We start from the raw sequence: 17,362 nt of genomic DNA, 5'->3' as shown, positions 1-17,362 counted from the left end.
AAAGAGTTTGTAGGGAGGAAAGTGCAAACCAAGGGCTTACTTTTGAAAATGGCTCTGCAGCTCTTAATTCATTTTTGAAATATCAACCTGCAAAGAGCAGGTGTTGTCAGATGGATTGAAAGATGGGTCTGATGAGGGGGTTTGAGGGAAGAGCTTGGTTTCTCACCTGATGGTAGGCTTGTAAAAAATGTTCAGTGTCAGCCTAATAACATAGTCTTTTGCTACTAGTTTCATACTAGTATGATCAAATCATAATATCTTTGTATTTTAGCCTGAAAGAGGCTAACATTTCACTGATTTAAATAGATACAGATCTCAACGAAGAACTAGCTAAGTTGTTAAGAAGAGCTTAAAGGTACTTTTTAACAACTGGGTGGTACTATATGCACAACAATGACTTTTATATATATTGTTTTTTAACACAAGTTCTCAAGACTTGAGAAGAAATATAATTGGAATTATTCTTTTTTTTTGTTTTCCACATTTAATGCATCATAAATGGAGAACTGGATTTGTATGGTAATTCATTTGAACAGTATGGTATTAGAAAAAATAAGATGAAGTAATCAATCTCACTAGTAACAACTATAAAAAAATTCTCAGGCTTTCCTTCACTAGTTTTAAATGATTCGAGAAATAAATCTGAACAGGAGAGCGGAAAAAAAAATCAACAACATTAAGTATTCAAACCCACCTCACCTGCTTAGCAATTCACATTTTAATCTGGCAGTTCATCACAGTAGCTAATGTAATTTTAACACTGTTTCTATTTCAAAACTGAAAGTATTGCTGTATTTTATTCTTGAGCTATATAACTTTAGATAATCAGTCTTACTAGTAGCTTATCCACCTATCAAAAACAGTCTTCTCCAGCACAGCTAGTTGAAGACCAACTTTTTAATAGCTCCTGTCCTTCTGACCGAATGGGAGCTTGTTGTCCTATCTGAGTATCATAAACAGAGTTCTCCTTACAAGACGACATTAGTTATATTTATTTGATTTACGACTAGGAAACCAAGGCACAGAGATATAAAGTGATATGCCTGGGATGACAAAGAAAGATTTTTACAATGATAAGAGATAAACAGAGAATTTCTGGGTTGTAACCACAATATTACCGTTTCTCCTTCAATACTGCTTCGCCTGAGGGCAGACAATTTAATGTGCACAGTGTCAGGTGTGTGTCTATGTATGCAGATAGATACCCACTACCCTGTGTTCTCCAAAATCAATGGTACTTCTAGACATATGTATCCCTCGGATGAGCATTCTCCTCAGCACGTAACAACCGTGTTCATGCTATTGAAACATCTGGTTAAGTGTTTCTTCAGTTTTTCTTCCTAGCAAATTTGCAACACCTTCTTCTGCCCATTTCCCTCTTCAAATTCTGAAATGAGAGTTATTTTTCCCTAACACATGGTGGCACAGACACAATTTCTCTGTTACCTATCCTTGTGCAGATATCCTTCAGACAGCTTCTCTTTGAAGCAAAGCTTTCTCTTTCTTAATCATGTCTCTTGCTACTGACTGTAGAAATGCAAGAAAATGTTAAAAAAAAACCCCAACCTCAGCGCTCAAATGGCAGTTGAATATCAGGTTTTAGAGGGTCTATAACTTCTAGCAGGTTATATAGTTTTACATTGTCATTGTCAGTTTTACATTGGCTTCAGCTTTGAAATATCAAAATGTACAGTCCAAATCTGCCTGCAGAGTAGGAGAGAAAGTGGAAGTTTGTACTCTTGAAGAAAACTTCCATTTGCCAGCAACAGCCTCATGCTGACTATCACTGAGGACTCTCTTTTAATTCCCTCAGTTGTTAGGCTCTCAGTGAGGTCAAACACGCAGAGCAAATTTTCCTCCTGATGTGCACGCAGTTAGCCAGACGTGCCCTTTGGTTTGGTCTCCAGGAAGGGAAAGTTCCACGTGTTTCCTGGAAAAAGTTTTGGGACCTCCCAACGGACCAGTACTCAGAGATGGTAGAAAACCATCTTCCTCAAATGCTCAACTTGTGCGTGGTGCTCAGGGTGAGACTGATCACCAGAACTGCAATCAGGAGGGAATTATTCTCCAGATCAGGTTATGAAAGACTTGGGATTGTCTTCCTCTAAAGCATGACTCTCGCATTACCTGGGCATCTCTCACTTAATCAGTCTCTTGCTATGTGGAGAGATAATAGCACTCAGCTCTAAGCCATGGCATTCATCTCTGTTTCATCTGCCCATGCCACACAACATTTTAGTCCCCTAAAACCTTTTAAACCTAAGTGATTCAGCCCTTATGCAAAATTTATTGGGATCGACATAGAAATGTTTATCCATTTGAAATTAGTTTCCTTGGGTACCGTTCATTAACTGGTGTAATTTTCTAGAAAGTCCAGAGGAAATGAGTTCAAAAATCTTTGGAAAAGTCATTTGAAGTTAATTCCTAGGTTCAGTCTTCACACATGGAGAAGAGTGAAAGAACACAGAAATTTGTGTGCTACATATCATGAACCTTATTTTACATTTACATAGCAAAGAAATGCTCCGAACAGTTCATTTGCTTTAGTGGTATTTTGCCTACTGAGAAGTGGCCCTGTTTGGCTTTCATCAAACTCGACAGAGAAAAAAGAAACAACTTTTACAAAGCCAGGGATGGAAACAAGGAATAAAACACTGCCAACAATATGTGATTCAGTCTTCTAAGACAGTTTGTGGCACATCAGGAGCATGGATCACGACTGCGGTTTCTAAGGGCTGGAATGAACCAGCAATATGTTATAAAACTGCTTAACAAATAAAGGGTACCCATTGCCTCATTTACCGCATATTCCTGAGCGATTGCAGCATGATTCTACTGGAATCAATAATGCTGCAACTCAGTAAGACTTGCATAATGAAGAGGGGAATCTAGCCCTTTGCTGTCAATGTAATTATCCATATAAACTAGGCGTTTGGCAAGAAAGGGTATTTCTATTGCTCCATAAAGACAAATTATGAGGAAATAAACAGGAACATGAAGCTAACATTGTTGGACTGAATAAAATGTTGGCATAAATCCTGAAAGTTTACCTTGCAATGTATAATGTCATAATTAAACCAAGAAAAGAAGTCTAAGCTATTCTTTATGCCCAATGAGTAATATAAGGGTCTGAAAAGATGTTGAGTTTCCATGTAACAAGGCTACCTAAATCCAATTACTTCCAGAAGTGTTAACCACCTGTGAACACAATGGAAGCATTTAAACTAATTTTTGACTGCTAAAATGCTCCTTTCAATCCCATGTCAACTATTTTGCAAATAAATGAAAAATTATTTTATTTATCGTAAGAGTTCACACAGCACAAACATAAAGAACCTGGGAGAGGCCAAGTCTATCCATTGGTTGAGGCTTAGAGAAGAATTAGCCCTCACAGACAAAGGCCATATACTCAACTGATAAAAGAAACAGCATCCAATCATTTTGTGGTGAAACTGCGCCAACTGAAGATTCAGCACTGGGCTAATTTCTAAGCCAATGAATGAAGACAGTACAGGTTTTTAAAATTATTTTCTTCCATTCTTATTTTATCTCCTCTTTTTCAGTGCATTCATATTTCCTTAAATAATTTTTCTTTTTTGTTTTTTTTTTTTTTTGTTTTGTCTCTGACTTTAAAAGCCTGAAATGCCTCTTCTGTTATAGATGCCAGGCAAAGTAATTACCTTTGCGTTATATTTAAGCGTTACAAAAAGCCCAGTTGGGAATGAAGGAAGACTGACAACAGTGCCTTTATCAAATTACATGCCTGCTCCCTGCAGAATGATGGGAAGACCTGCAAGCACATACAACTTCCAAGTGTAAAGTCTACTCCTTTGTGAGATTGCCCATTATATACATTGTTAGTCCTGAATATATATATGCACACACATACACATATAGTCAGAGTTTTGTCTTCAGCTCTTTTTTGCTGTTCTGACAGAGAAATACTGTCAGGTAAGTTGTGCACAATCAAGCCAGAAATGCATGACCAAACTAGTAGAGCCCAGGCCACCCTCCTCAGGTTTCTCACCATAAGAACACCTCGACAGGGTCACACCAGGGTCCGTGCAGCCCCCATGCACATCATGTACCAAAAATCTAGGAAAAAACAGAACAGGGCAAGCATATACATTGTGGTAAAATATCTCCCTGCTGCCCAGCAATATGTGGGTTACTGACTTTCTGTGCCAGACGTTGGATCTACCTGGTAGACCTTCCTTGCATAAATTTGCTCAGTTCTTTTCTGAATACTTTACACTTTTGGCCACCATAACATCATGTGCCAATAAATCCTACAGTTTTATTACGTGCTTTGTGAAAAAAAGTGCTTGCTTCTGCATCTCTATATTCTGTCAGGAATACAGGATTCTGGCATAATTGCAGAGAACAAAATACAGGAGATTAAATCACAGGTAAGCAAGTGACAGTGAACGTCACTGGCTTTCACATCTTCTACAGCATTTAACTATTACCAATTCCTAAATACTAGTCCTGCAAAGCATTTCATTATTGAACTATGTAAGAAAAATCTGCTCACCGTAATGGATGTCTCTTACCAGATTCTCCTGTGCCTGTCACAGGGACATGATGATAGCTGCACCATCATACCCACAAGGTTTCAAGCCAGCCACAGATCTCTGCTGTGTGATTGAATTTGAATTCAGTAAGAGTTGCACTATCAATTACCATACAGCCCAGATTGAGGCTTTAACCTTGGTTTACAAAGGGCTAGGCTTAGTCCAGCTGAGAGAGCTGTAGAACAGTGTGCAATTGCCTTGTCCCTGGAGCCACCTGGGTAAGAACTACCTCTTCTGCTCAGCTTTCTTCTCAGCAGTAGCATGTTGCCCTTGTTGTACAAATGGGATGCTAGAGGCAGATCTAAAACAAATTACACTAGAATGGCAAAACAACAAAAGGGGAGACAACAAGAATGAGGAGGAGACAGGAATGTCATTCATGTCAACCAATAGATGAAGCATATGGAAACTGCATTTAAGGCATAAAGGTCATGTAAAAGAAGTTGATCTGACCAGATGGCTAAGGAGCACGGAGAGAGCAATTCCAGAAACTGTAGGGGAAATAAAGACAGAAAAAGAGAATAGAGATTATGAACTTCATATTGAATAGGGCAAATTCAAAGGGAATTGAACAGGAAAACTACAGCAGCTGCTATGGAAAAAAAAAAAAAAAAGTGAAAAAATAAGTCAGCAAAGGTTAGACTTGAGCCAAGAATATGCCTTTCCCACCTGGGGAGAGATTTCAATTTTGTGGTATCAGTATTAATAGTTTTGGATACCTCACTACTAAGGAGGATCTCACACAGAGATTGTAGTAGGGTCCAGGAGCGCAGACGGCAGAGACCGGCCAGGGCGGCAGGACAGCTTTGGGGGTAAGTTACGTGTTTAAGACCTTCAGAGCTGGGTTCAGGGCCCAGCTTCCTCAGACACCAAATAAAGTATTTCTCTTTTTTGTGCCTTCATCTTCCATTAATAAAATTCAGATCAAAATATTCCTATCCTTTCTCTGTCTCATTTATGAAGACAGATGACTCTTAAGGACTGACTGACAGATACTTGTATGGTTCTAGCCAGCAATGAGGTCCTGATCTAGCTACAGACACAGCTGCAGATACCAATAAAGCAAACATTAGAGTACCCAATATTGGAAGTGAAGTCTTAAAAATTAAAATGTATGTATTTATTGATAAATAAGTATAACACCAAAATTACTCAATTATGTACAATATTTAATCATTGTTTTCAATTTATTCAGCTTCTTGTCAGCCGGTTTCAGAAATATAACCTTTAACAACACCACACAAGGGCTTCACAAGGTAAGAAGGAAATGCTAATTGGTTTTATCCTTTTGTGAAACAATCCATCCAAAGTTAATTAGAATAGGTTTGCTTTTTCTTTGCAAAAATAATCCTTAAGAAAGACTGATAGGCAGAGCAAACTGCATCTTGCACAAAGGTGGTAGGATTTAAGTGATTTTGAGCTATGCTTCCAGAACTCAGTTGCCTTCAGGCATCTAGCTGGTCTTTCTCTGCGGATGGCATAATTAGGACTTGAGTGAAAACCCCAGTGGTGAAGCCTGATAAGACGTTAATCTTCTGGGCACCACGTGGGCCAAAAGAGATGTGCCAAAAAGTCCAATTAGCAAAGGCTTCCCGTCCTAGGCTGTGCCATAGCATTGCTCAGTGCTGATAAAGAGCCGCAGCATCCGCTTCCGAGGTGCGTCAGTTCAGCAGTGCACAAGTCCCACAGACGTTAGAAGGGTGAGCAAGTAGCACAGTGCAAGCAAAGGGCACCACCTGCACCTTGCACCCACCCTGCAAATGGCAGAAAAGCAGCTCTGTGATCCAAGCTCATAACACTTCTCCATGCGACCTTCATACTCACAGTGGGACATGTAAATCCTACAGATTCACACACTTCTCCAGTAACAGGATTCAGGTTCAGTGCTTTCAGCCACACTGGGGATAAACACAAGCTAAGGCATTTCTTACTGCGTTTGGGAGTAGCGCAGAGGGTACTTGTCAATGGGATCTGATCGCAGCCTTCCTGAACCCACTGACTGAGGTCAAGTAAGTAGAATATGGGTCAAATCCATGTTATCCCAATTTTGGACTGAGGCAGCCCAAGACCTTCTGGCAGTACAGAACGCAAATGCATTACAGCAAGCTTACCCCCGCTACAGTCATGTATGAGAAAAATGAGAAAATGATTCTGTTTGATTTCCCATCATCTGTAAAGAAGAGAGGAGAAAGTTCTCGGCTGTTGGAGAAGCACTGCAGATCTGGAAAAGAGAGTGCTCAGCAGCTATCTGCACGCCAGAGACCCTTTCTTTTACAGGAGGAAAGCATGTCCCTAGTAGCCAAGGGAATGCTGAGGCCCAGCATCCATGGACCCGACAAACTTCCCTCTCCATCTAGGGATATCTAAGAGCAAATCCCAATTTCAAGAGGGATGCACAACATGGAAACTGCTCCTGAGGAATTTGACTGGTGTCTCCAGAGCAAGCAACTGTGGTATGACTACAATGGAAGGAGTTAATAGACACTGAAATTGTTTTATTAAGTAGGTTTGCCAGAATTTACTTCTTATTAAAACCTCATTACTTGGAGACTGTCCTTGTACTCCACGTTCTTACCCAGTTGCTGCCTGCTGCCTGCTGAATAGACAGAGTGATGCTGGAGAGATTATTTCTAAGCCCTTCCCCCTTCCCTCTCCCCTCCTCTTCCAGGACCACACTGACAGTCCCAAGGGAAACAGAGGAGAGACAGGGAGAGGGAAGGATCCACCGGCTCTCACTCACCATATTTCACCAGGAAGCCCCAGGAGTCTGGAAGAGGAGCTGCCACTTAGGACACTCTCTCCTTTGCAAAGGATCTATTAGTACAACATATATTACCTGAACACATATGAATATTTTCCTCTTCCAGGAAAGGAGAGAAAGAGGAAAGAGGTTGCTATCTCCAGCATGCTATAGTGATTTTTCACGTAATCAATACTGTAAAATATCCCCAGGTCTTTCTGCTGGATTGTAACTCAGAGGACAGCTGATCAGTTTGCGGCATGTGTACTTCACCTGCGGGGAAGCCAGGCACTGGGCAGCAGCCCGTGACACGGTGGTAAGTAACTTCGGGGAAGTTTCCTTGCAATTTTTGCAGTTCACTGACTTGGGGTTAATAAACGTCTTTGAATCTTTAGAGATTATGAACAAAAAGAGGGGGTTGTTCCTGAAAGGGGGAAGTGAAGGGAAGTCTTTCAATTGCTTCCCCCCCTGCACTGAGCTGATAAAATACTTTGCTTTCTGTCCGTGTAACAAAGTTTTCTCCAGGGTGGGCAAATTTTCCTTTTATCTTCTCAGTAATTTGCAGGGACATGAGACTGGGTTGATAAGAATAGTCATCATTTATACAGCACTTTACCTTTTAAGGCATTTTACAAACATCTACTAGCTAATCCTTGCACTACCCCTGAGAGGCAGGCAAAACAGGCGTGCAGTGAAAGGAAGAGCAATTGCAATCTGAGCATTCAAGTTAAAGCAATTAGGAACTTTGCATCCAGCTGACGGCAGGTAATTGACCCGTCTAACTCTAATAACTATTAAGCAGCTTAGTTGAGTTAGCGTGTATTTAAGGGTTTATAGAACATAAGAAAGCAAAGCGACAACTACCAGAAAATACAACAATCTAACGATGACCGAGATCTGCTCGGAGAAGAGACCGATCTGTTCACATTTGGATTTGCAGGCATCTGACCCTTCGTGATAATTGTGAATGAGGCTTTAGCTCTCCTCTGTGTCTCTGTGTTGCCAGACAACCAATGAGGCTGCAAAGCAAATCGCATTCACAGGCTGCAGATTTCAGGAAGAAGCATAGAGGTGACTTTTACTTACAAAACAGGCACTCATGAATTTTGTGACTTAGGGAAGTAGCCTGAAACACCTTTTCTCTTGCAATAACCTCTACTATGTTTTCCTCTCCTTCCTGTATCTTTTGGCTGACAGATAAACCTGCTCTGAGGCCATTTCGGATGTCCCAGTGAGAACTCTTAGAGATGCCTATTCTCTCCAGAGGCAGTGACCAAGACTATAGTAACATTAGCTACACTTCTTGTAATTCCTTGAGCCACTTCTTTCCTGTCTCCGTTGAAACCCCTTCTGTCAAAGGGATCCATTACCAAAGAGCCAGGAGGATTTACCATCCTGATCAAGTCTCTGCAGTCGATCTAAAGACAGAGATCATGATAAATGTTGGAGGCATCAAGTACCTGCTACCTTGGAGTACTTTAGATGAATTTCCCCTGACCAGACTGAGCAAACTTAAGTTTTGCAGCAGCTATGAAGAAATAATTCAGCTGTGTGATGATTATGATGAAGACACCCATGAGTTCTTCTTTGACAGGAACCCCAATGCTTTTGGGATGATTGTCAGCTTTCTAGCAGCAGGGAAGCTGATGCTCTTAAGAGACATGTGTGCCTTGTCTTTTCAGGAGGAGCTGAGATACTGGGGGATTGAGGAATCCAACCTGGAGAACTGCTGCTTTCGAAAACTATTTCAAAAACTGCAGGAGTTGGCCGAGGTACGCAAAGAAGAGGAGCTTCGGAGGAGCAAAGAAGCTACATGTGTCTTGGATGAGAAAACCAAATTTGGACAGTTTATGAACAGACTTAGAGATATGGTAGAAAACCCCCAGTCAGGACTCCCAGGCAAAGTCTTTGCTTGTCTCTCCATTCTCTTTGTGGCCACCACAGCTATAAGCCTTTGTGTTAGCACAATGCCAGACTTAAGAGCTGAAGAAGACAGGGTAAGTAAGTCCTTTTGAACTGGTCCAACTACAGAATTAAAAGAAATTTGTCTGTCTTGCTAGGCATACCTCATTAAAAAGATAAAAAAGATACAGAAAATCCATAGCGATGAGGTTCAAAACTGCCACTGGTAATGAAACGGTCTATAACAGAAAATGCACCAATGGCTTAAATTAGTTCTATCATTTTCCAAGTGATATTCAATTAAGAATAACGTGGACAAAGTATTTTACTAATTGTTAGCTGAAATACAGGAAACGGCTTCTGGGCAGAATAGATATTGCAGCTCTCTAATACAGCATTGGTTTTCCTTCTAAAGAAGCAGTTGCTAGTGTAAGTTATATTAACTTGTTAGCACTGAGACTCTCAAACTGACATTGTGGAGTTTTCAACATGCTTTACTCTCTAGTTACAAACAATCTCTCATTTGGACACATCAGCTAAAGAAATATTTTCCTCTGACAACTTTACTTTTAAAATAGCCAAGTATCTTCCCTTGTGTTAATAGTCAAATCTTTAAAGAGGAAGAAATAGTCATGAATTTTTACAATGTTATAATGTTACATTTCAATAGTTGTGTAAAGATTAAAGGATGAGAGACATATAAAGTATTTTCGCAGATACTGATATGTAAAACCTGCGCCTCCAAAAATTATTTCATGCTAACAGAATTCTGTATTTGCCCACCTATATATGTACACATTGTAGGAGTAATGACAAATACTAGCTGAACTGCTAACTGCATTTAAACCCTTTTCAAGTAAGTCATCCACATTAATTCAGGGCAATAAATCAAGCCTGTATCATACATGAAGGATCTTCTCTATAACATTGTTGTGAAAATTTCAGCATTTTAAAGATTTATTATTCTAGTAATAAAACAGAGGAAAGTAACAATGCAAAGTTATTTCAGATGTAGTAATGTCCAAATTCATCTAATAACCTTGACTAATCTCTTTAATGAATTCTGTACTTCATTTGTACACTGCCCTTCCAAAAGTGTTGAGGAAACCCAAGTCAAATAAACTCCCTGCCCCAACCACTGCTGTAAGATAAGACACTCCTCAGAGTATTGTATAGTGATGAATAAAGTAATTTTTACATTTATAGCACAGCATGGCATGCACAATACAAAAATCTGTATATATTTTATTGCTCAAGCAGTAAGTTAAAGCAGCACAGTCATGGTGAATATATGTCATGATATTTGATGTCTTTGAATAAAACTAAGGACTGCACAGAAGGTTGAAATTTAAGATCACTCCCTGTTCCATTTAACCCCTTGAATATTGCATAGGAAGACTATTACCTTTCAGTAATAAGGCTGGTGCTCTTGCAGCCTTCCACAGCTATTACTTTCGGCAGAAAAAACTGAAACACTGTTCCAGTGCTTCTTCCGAGGAAGTGCTTTAAATATAGAACATCCTTCTTTCAGCTAGACGTAAAACCATTACAAACTCCTCCCTAATAAGTGTTTCCTACTATCTTTGTTAATGGAAGTAGCCCGATGCATTTTATCTTAATTTCCCACCCACTGCAGAAAAAGCTTTTATAAATACTTTTCATGCAAAAGAACAAGCACATGTTTCAGAGCTCAGCTAGATGTAATATGTCGTGTGCTTTAAAAATAATTAACTCTATGTTAGGAAGGGAAGCATGTTGAGGGTTCTAAGTATATCTGGTAGCTGCAGTGTAGCTGCTGTTCCTGAATTTCCTATAAAACACAGATGACATTACTACTTAGAGATTTGCGTATACATCACTACTTTAAAACCATGCAAATTGGATTGAAACAAGCTCAAAAGCTGGAATGTTTGAAGTGCAGAGGAGAGGATGAAGGATGAACTTGACCAAAGGACCACATTTGCCCAAATATCTGGAAACATTACATAATTTACAGTTACAGAACCAGTCTAATGCACTTTGTCATTGCGTCCCAGAAGCATAGAACAGAGTACTGAAAGTCCTGTTATTTGAATCATTTAAAATTATGCCAGAGAAAATATAGGGGAATACACAAGACAAAATAGTCATGCCTTATGGAAAAGCAGAGAGACTGAACTACTAAATAGTAATTTTTCCATCCCTAAATTTCCCTAAATTTCTATGCCTAAATTCTTAGCCTGCAACACCTAAGATTTTCTTACTGACCTCTCAAAACAGTATTTTAGCTAAAACTGGACAAATAACTAAGAGAACTCAATTGACTAAAAGTACTACTTCTTGGTTGCGGCTGAGTCATACTCAGACAAACTGCAACTCTACATTGATTTGTAACTCCAGATTGTTCACCGGCTGACCTCTGAAAGTGATTCCAAGATGGGGTTGCATTTACCAGCAACCTGGGACAGGCATGCAGAATCTGAAATTTTGGCTTTTTGGGCTGAACATAAAGATCACACAATATCTGTTTGCTCAGTGACAGAAAACAGTCAAATCCCTTCAATAAAGTTTCTGAACAATCTGTAATTCTACATCTGAATTCAAAGATGCCCTATCCTGAGCTTTATTAATTTCTGAGTTAAAGCTTGGCAAAACCTCTATGGTAAATGTGCTGCAAGGATCCATTTTCCAATGGCACTAACACTGGAAATTGAATGTATCCATTCTGAAATACAAACAAAAAAGGTTTTACCTCTGCTGCATATGTACCACTCTAGGGTCCTTTTTCTCATCATCACAGCCACATTAAGAGAGTGAGAACTGGCTGGACTCCAGCTCAAGGAGGTGGATCAGCATCCAAAAAAAAAAAAAAAAAAAAAGAGGAAAAATAATACAAGGTGACTTCCACTTCACTCAAAGGCTTAGCTGATCCCACCCTGCAGGCACCTAAAATCACTTGTCATTTTAGCAGGTGCTAAACCAGGTCGGCTTAGAAGGGAGAATAGCTGGGCAGGCAGAAGAGCAAACAGGAGTCCTCACCATCCGAGGAAAAGTGAAAACTCCAGTCTCCGGGAGAGGGATGGCAAAAAGCCAAGGCAAAAGCATCCGCATCAGGGAAGCCCAGTCACCCTGGCAACCAGAGGGGAGGGAAGGAGCGGTCTCCATGGGCAGCAGAAAAGGGAGGGGAGGGTTAGCTTAAAAATAAGAATACAGCCGAAAGTAAAATAAAGAACGAGTTATTATAATTGATACCATGCACATACCCTAGAATATGTCAAATGACATTTAGGAACCTCCTCATTAGAGCTGTGAAAGAAAAACACAGATAGATGGGCAAACAATTCTGTAACTATACATCACATAAGCACCTGCCATGAATCCCAACCCAGAGCAAACAGCCCCAGGCAGAGGAGGCCAAAAGTTCAGGAAAACTCTAGAGCAGCAAATGTATAGCTCCAGTGATCTCAAGTTTAAGTCTGACCATGAAACAGATATACGAAAGGATTTATCATACATGATGCTAAGGAAAGAGGACTCATTAGTAACAAATTATGTTATTTGGGCATAAAACAACTGAAATGTCACATCCTTCAATGGCAATACATCCTTACCTAGGATATTTACACCTGTTCTTTATGGAGAACAAGCTGTCTTCACTAAGGAAGCAAACATAGTATCACCAAAATGTAGCAATCAAGGCATGTGTGTATGTAGAAATAGAAAAAAAAGGCATATTTGGAGGTGAAGAACTCTGTTTATTATTGATCTGAACAGGTAGCCTGAGAGAACTACAACATAGGATAAGAAAGCTGACGCAACAAAATCTACCAGTATTTCCCTCAAACGAAGGAATTAAGATTGTCCCACTAGAGACAAGTCAAAAGTCCCATCGAAGTCACCCGAAAGCCCCAGTCCCATGTAAGAGTTACAATCAGGATCCAAGAGGTGTAACTGAAATAGTCACTGCTCAGCACACCCAACCCAAAGGAAAAAAACATCATTACACCAGAGAACCATGGAATAAAACCACTGCAGAAGAGTTTGGACAGGGAAACTACTTTGAAGCACTCTTTGGATTTTCCTTAGGAAGACAGATTTCTTTTAATGAGTCCCTAAAATTGGCTTCCTCTAGAGAAATGACTCAGCAGAAAGGATACAGCAAGGTCTTTTCTTCAAGAAGGTGGGCAAATTAAGGTTGGGGAGAGGGGGAACAAAACCAAGAAATCCCAGACATTTCCATTCCCTGTCCCTCAGAACTGGTAACAACCAAATAATTTTCTCCCAGTGTGGACTGCTCCCAACAAATCACACTTACATGGTGTCGTACGTAAGTGTGGTTTGAGAGAGAGGGCAATGTCTATTCTCTGTTTTTCCTCTCTTCTCCAGTGATCAGTGAGTGGTCAGACCTTGTTACTACAAATTTTTGTATTTGCTCTTAACTGACCTTGAGAAGCTTGTGACGGCTTTATGTATTCTGTATAACCCAATGAAACACAACCGACATAAGCTGCAACTGGTATTGTCAGATCTAATGATTTTATCTCGAAACTTAGAATATTCATTTTTTTAAAGCTCCCATTCCTGGGGTCATTTGATTACGTGAAAATCTAATTCCTTTTAAAAGAGTAAGTTTTTAGTCTCTGGTTGCACTGAGAACCCAGAAAACATGAACAGAGGAAGAGAACCCAGTACCCAATATACAGAACCATTTTTAAACGATTTTGTTGCTCTACATCATTATTCTGGAGGCTTTGATTTATGATTTTCAATGTTTGATGCTGTCTGTATGATACTAAACCCAGCATATTTGGCTTGTACACTAGAAGAAACTGCTGAGAAACATTTTTTTAAAAGTGGAGTAATTTTACTTTTTAGGGGAAAAAACAATTTATTGGTCTTACTGTGAAGAGAAAGAAAATCAAACAAGATTTTTTTTCATCAAGGTTACCATTGCCACAGCTAAATGCGTTAATTATAAAAATTCACATTGATTTGTATCTAGCCAGTTCAGTACGTGAAGATATGCTTGCAAGAGCTATATCTTCAGCATCCAAGCTATTAAATCCATTACAAAAGCATTAGAATGTAAAGCTCCAACCCTGTCCATAACCTGCAGATAACACTAAATATCTCTAGTGCACTTATTAAAGGAAAACCCAAAGAACCTGGGAGTGACTGGAGGAGATAATAACCCATACGGAGAGTGCCAATGAGAGGAGTGTAAACCTAATTCTGCTGCTCATGTAGTTTGTGAAGATAAGACCCTGCATCAAAGTGTAATTTGCCCAACTGTTAGAAGCCATCACTTTAGGTAAATTGCATATGACAGCCAGATTTTGACAGATACTGCTGGCTACCATTTTTATAGCTTTTAAATAAGGAGGTCTAAATATTGCTCAAAAAAGAATTTTCTAGCTGATTAGCCAGGGCAAATTTTTTTTCTGAAAAATATCTTTTTCAATGGCTAATACAGAGGACCACTAATGAAGTGGGGCACTATTCAGAATACACCTGAAAAGCAGGAGTATTTCAGAGTAACTTTGTCTTAAAACTTACCTTCTAACGCAAGCATACATCACATAAAGCATGGCCCAGAATGACTTGCTCTATTGCAAAGAGATTAAAGAAATCCTGACTTTCAGAAACACTTCTAATGCTCATTTAAAAGCATAAAAGTAAGGATATAAAAACGTATGTGTACATACTTCTCTATAAATATACTGGTATACACACATGACTTGAAATTACTTGGAATAAAATAAAGCTGGATGTGCTTTCGTTTTATTGCATCTGCTCAGTACATTTTTCTGGGGTCTTAGCAGGACACTTACTGCGGACACTGACTTTCCTAAATTACCTAGTTGTCTAGTACAATTCTGATTTCTTCTAACTATTTTGATCAGCAATGAAAGTATTTCAGCATTTTAAAGTAGGAAAACGTGCTTCACTGAAGCACCAAAAAACTCCCAGTCTACTAGGTGTACTTGGCACAGCACAATCCAGCTAACTTATTTGCTTCGTGAGTTGAATTAATTACATTAATAGCAATTGAAGAAAGATAGGAAATAAGAAGCCAGAAACAACAGAAATCAGAATATTCAAGCCTGGGACTTTGATATATATAGAAATTATGGGATCTGCCTTTTTTTGAGGTTTGCATATCTGTTCAGGAGCGTCAAGAGCCTTCACCTTGAAATTACACCATTATGTTAAGATTCTGATTTCATAGTTCCACATTAGAAGTAACCATTTTCCAAGCATCCACAAACAGAACTGCATATTTCAGCCTTAAATCTAATATGTCCGACATTGATGAAGTTCATATCACTTAAGCCCTGCTCTACATAACCAAAGAGGGGCACCAGCGGGGGGTAGACGCTGCTGAACATCTGTGTCTCAGCTTACGCTTGCTGCCACAGAAAACAATTTTCTTTAGCAAGTCTGGACACTCCAGTGAGTAAATGGATTGTGCACGGTTTTCAAAGGTTGGCTCTGCCAGTACAAGGTCCAATGCTCAGAAAGCACAATTAGACATTATTAGTTTGCCTTATGTTCCTCCAGTTTTGGCTGTACCCCAACAGCACTAAGTCTCCTGGCTTTGCACGCTACCCTGGGGGGTCACCCAGCTGTTCTAGCTGCTCTGCAACGGGCAGTCAATCAACTGCTCTTCCATGCGCCAGCACATGTGTTCCTCACTGGGCACCAGGCTTTCTTTTCCCTTTTGCTGCTTTTGAGTCGGTAATAGTTACAACAGGAAAAAATCCTCTTCGCTTTCCTCACTTGACTCATCTCAAGGAGTTCAGCATAGATGACTACTTAATAAATGCCTTCATTGGGAAGATAGGTATTCCCTTTGACGGAGGCACTTTGGAAAATGTTATTGGAAATCAATGCATCCTCCAAGTTCGTAGCAATGGTGCAACAGGTATTAAAAATAAATAACCACCCAAATTTGTATGTGCTTTAGAATTCCTGTTTGAATACGGAAATCTTTGAGGACTCTTCAGTCTACCGCTGCAGTCAAATTCACAATCTGGTATTTTAATTCTGAGCAAATCTAATTGCTAATTTCATTGCAGCATCAGAGCTATGAACTGCACATGTTGTGTTTATTCCCACAGCGGCAGCACCTCCTATTAGCACTAGTATTTTCCCTTATAACAGATTCAGCCATATTTGGGACCCCGCTGTACACCCTGTACTACACAAGTACAATAATGAGTAGTTTCTGCTCCAAAGAACTTACAATGCAATGAGGAAAGAAGCAGAGAAGAAACAGTAACAGGGCAAATGATTTGACCAGCAGCAAAACTGGAAATTGAGTGGCATCCTCCTAAGTCCCAGATAAATACCTTGTCATTTTGTCTACATTGTTCTTCACAGTTACATAATGAAGTCTGTTAAATTTCTTACTAGAGAAACAAGAAAAAGATAATACTCCCACGTCTTTCTCCTAACACAAACGCTCTGGGGTCACCAATTGGTTTAAATCAAATCCAGATTCCTCAGACTGACTCTCATGGTGTTTGTACAATAAGGACCCAAGCTTAAAAGTTAATTGAAATATTTTATTTTAGTTACACTTCTGCCCCAGAGGAGGTAATTATGTGTTGGATATAGAGATAATAATTTCCTTCTATCTTCCTTCTAATGTCCACATTAATATAATTCCAATATTAGTCTAGTTTCCTCAAATGTACTAGTTATAGTAATTGTTTTCATAAGTTCAGGCATCTTTCTCATAAAGCAAAGTGAGTGGGAAATCGTTCTGTGATCAGAACACGCAGCACTCCTTTAACAAGCTCATCATTCTGTAAATCAGGTTACAGTCTCTTTCTCAGCGGGCTGTAAACCTTTTGATTTTATTGCATCAGTCTGTAACCATAAATCCAAGTACTGAAGTGATCCATAACACAGGGTTTTCAAGTTCTCCCTAACCATCATTTGATTCAGTAGAGCATGGTTTAATTATTCAAATAATAGCGGCAATGCGGTCGCAGTGATTCAGCAGTACCTGCAGCACTGCAGCTGGATCCCACAGCTCCAGGTACGCAGGGAACACAGATTGGCACAACATTTCCTAATTTAGTCATCATTTTACAGCCCAAAGGGATTTCTCCCCTGCATCTGTTCCCTTCCTGCTGCGGACTAGGTATCCTGGTTCCCT

The 17,362-nt window shown here is 39.6% G+C and overlaps 1 protein-coding gene across 1 annotated transcript in view; it reads left to right on the top strand.

The window, feature by feature from the left end:
* Positions 1-8,561: 8,561 nt before the first annotated feature.
* The window catches only part of KCNG4 (potassium voltage-gated channel, subfamily G, member 4), an 18,201-nt gene continuing 9,400 nt past the window's right edge, over positions 8,562-17,362 (top strand). The window contains exon 1 of the mRNA XM_009706038.1: positions 8,562-9,311. Coding sequence (XP_009704340.1) covers positions 8,562-9,311 — 750 coding nt within the window. The remainder of the gene's footprint in view (positions 9,312-17,362) is intronic.

This window comes from Cariama cristata, unplaced genomic scaffold, assembly GCF_000690535.1.
Source record: "Cariama cristata isolate BGI_N322 unplaced genomic scaffold, ASM69053v1 scaffold7328, whole genome shotgun sequence".
Lineage (NCBI taxonomy): Eukaryota > Metazoa > Chordata > Aves > Cariamiformes > Cariamidae > Cariama > Cariama cristata.
Note: the sequence above shows the minus strand (reverse complement) of the source record. Positions and strands in the feature narration are given on the sequence as shown.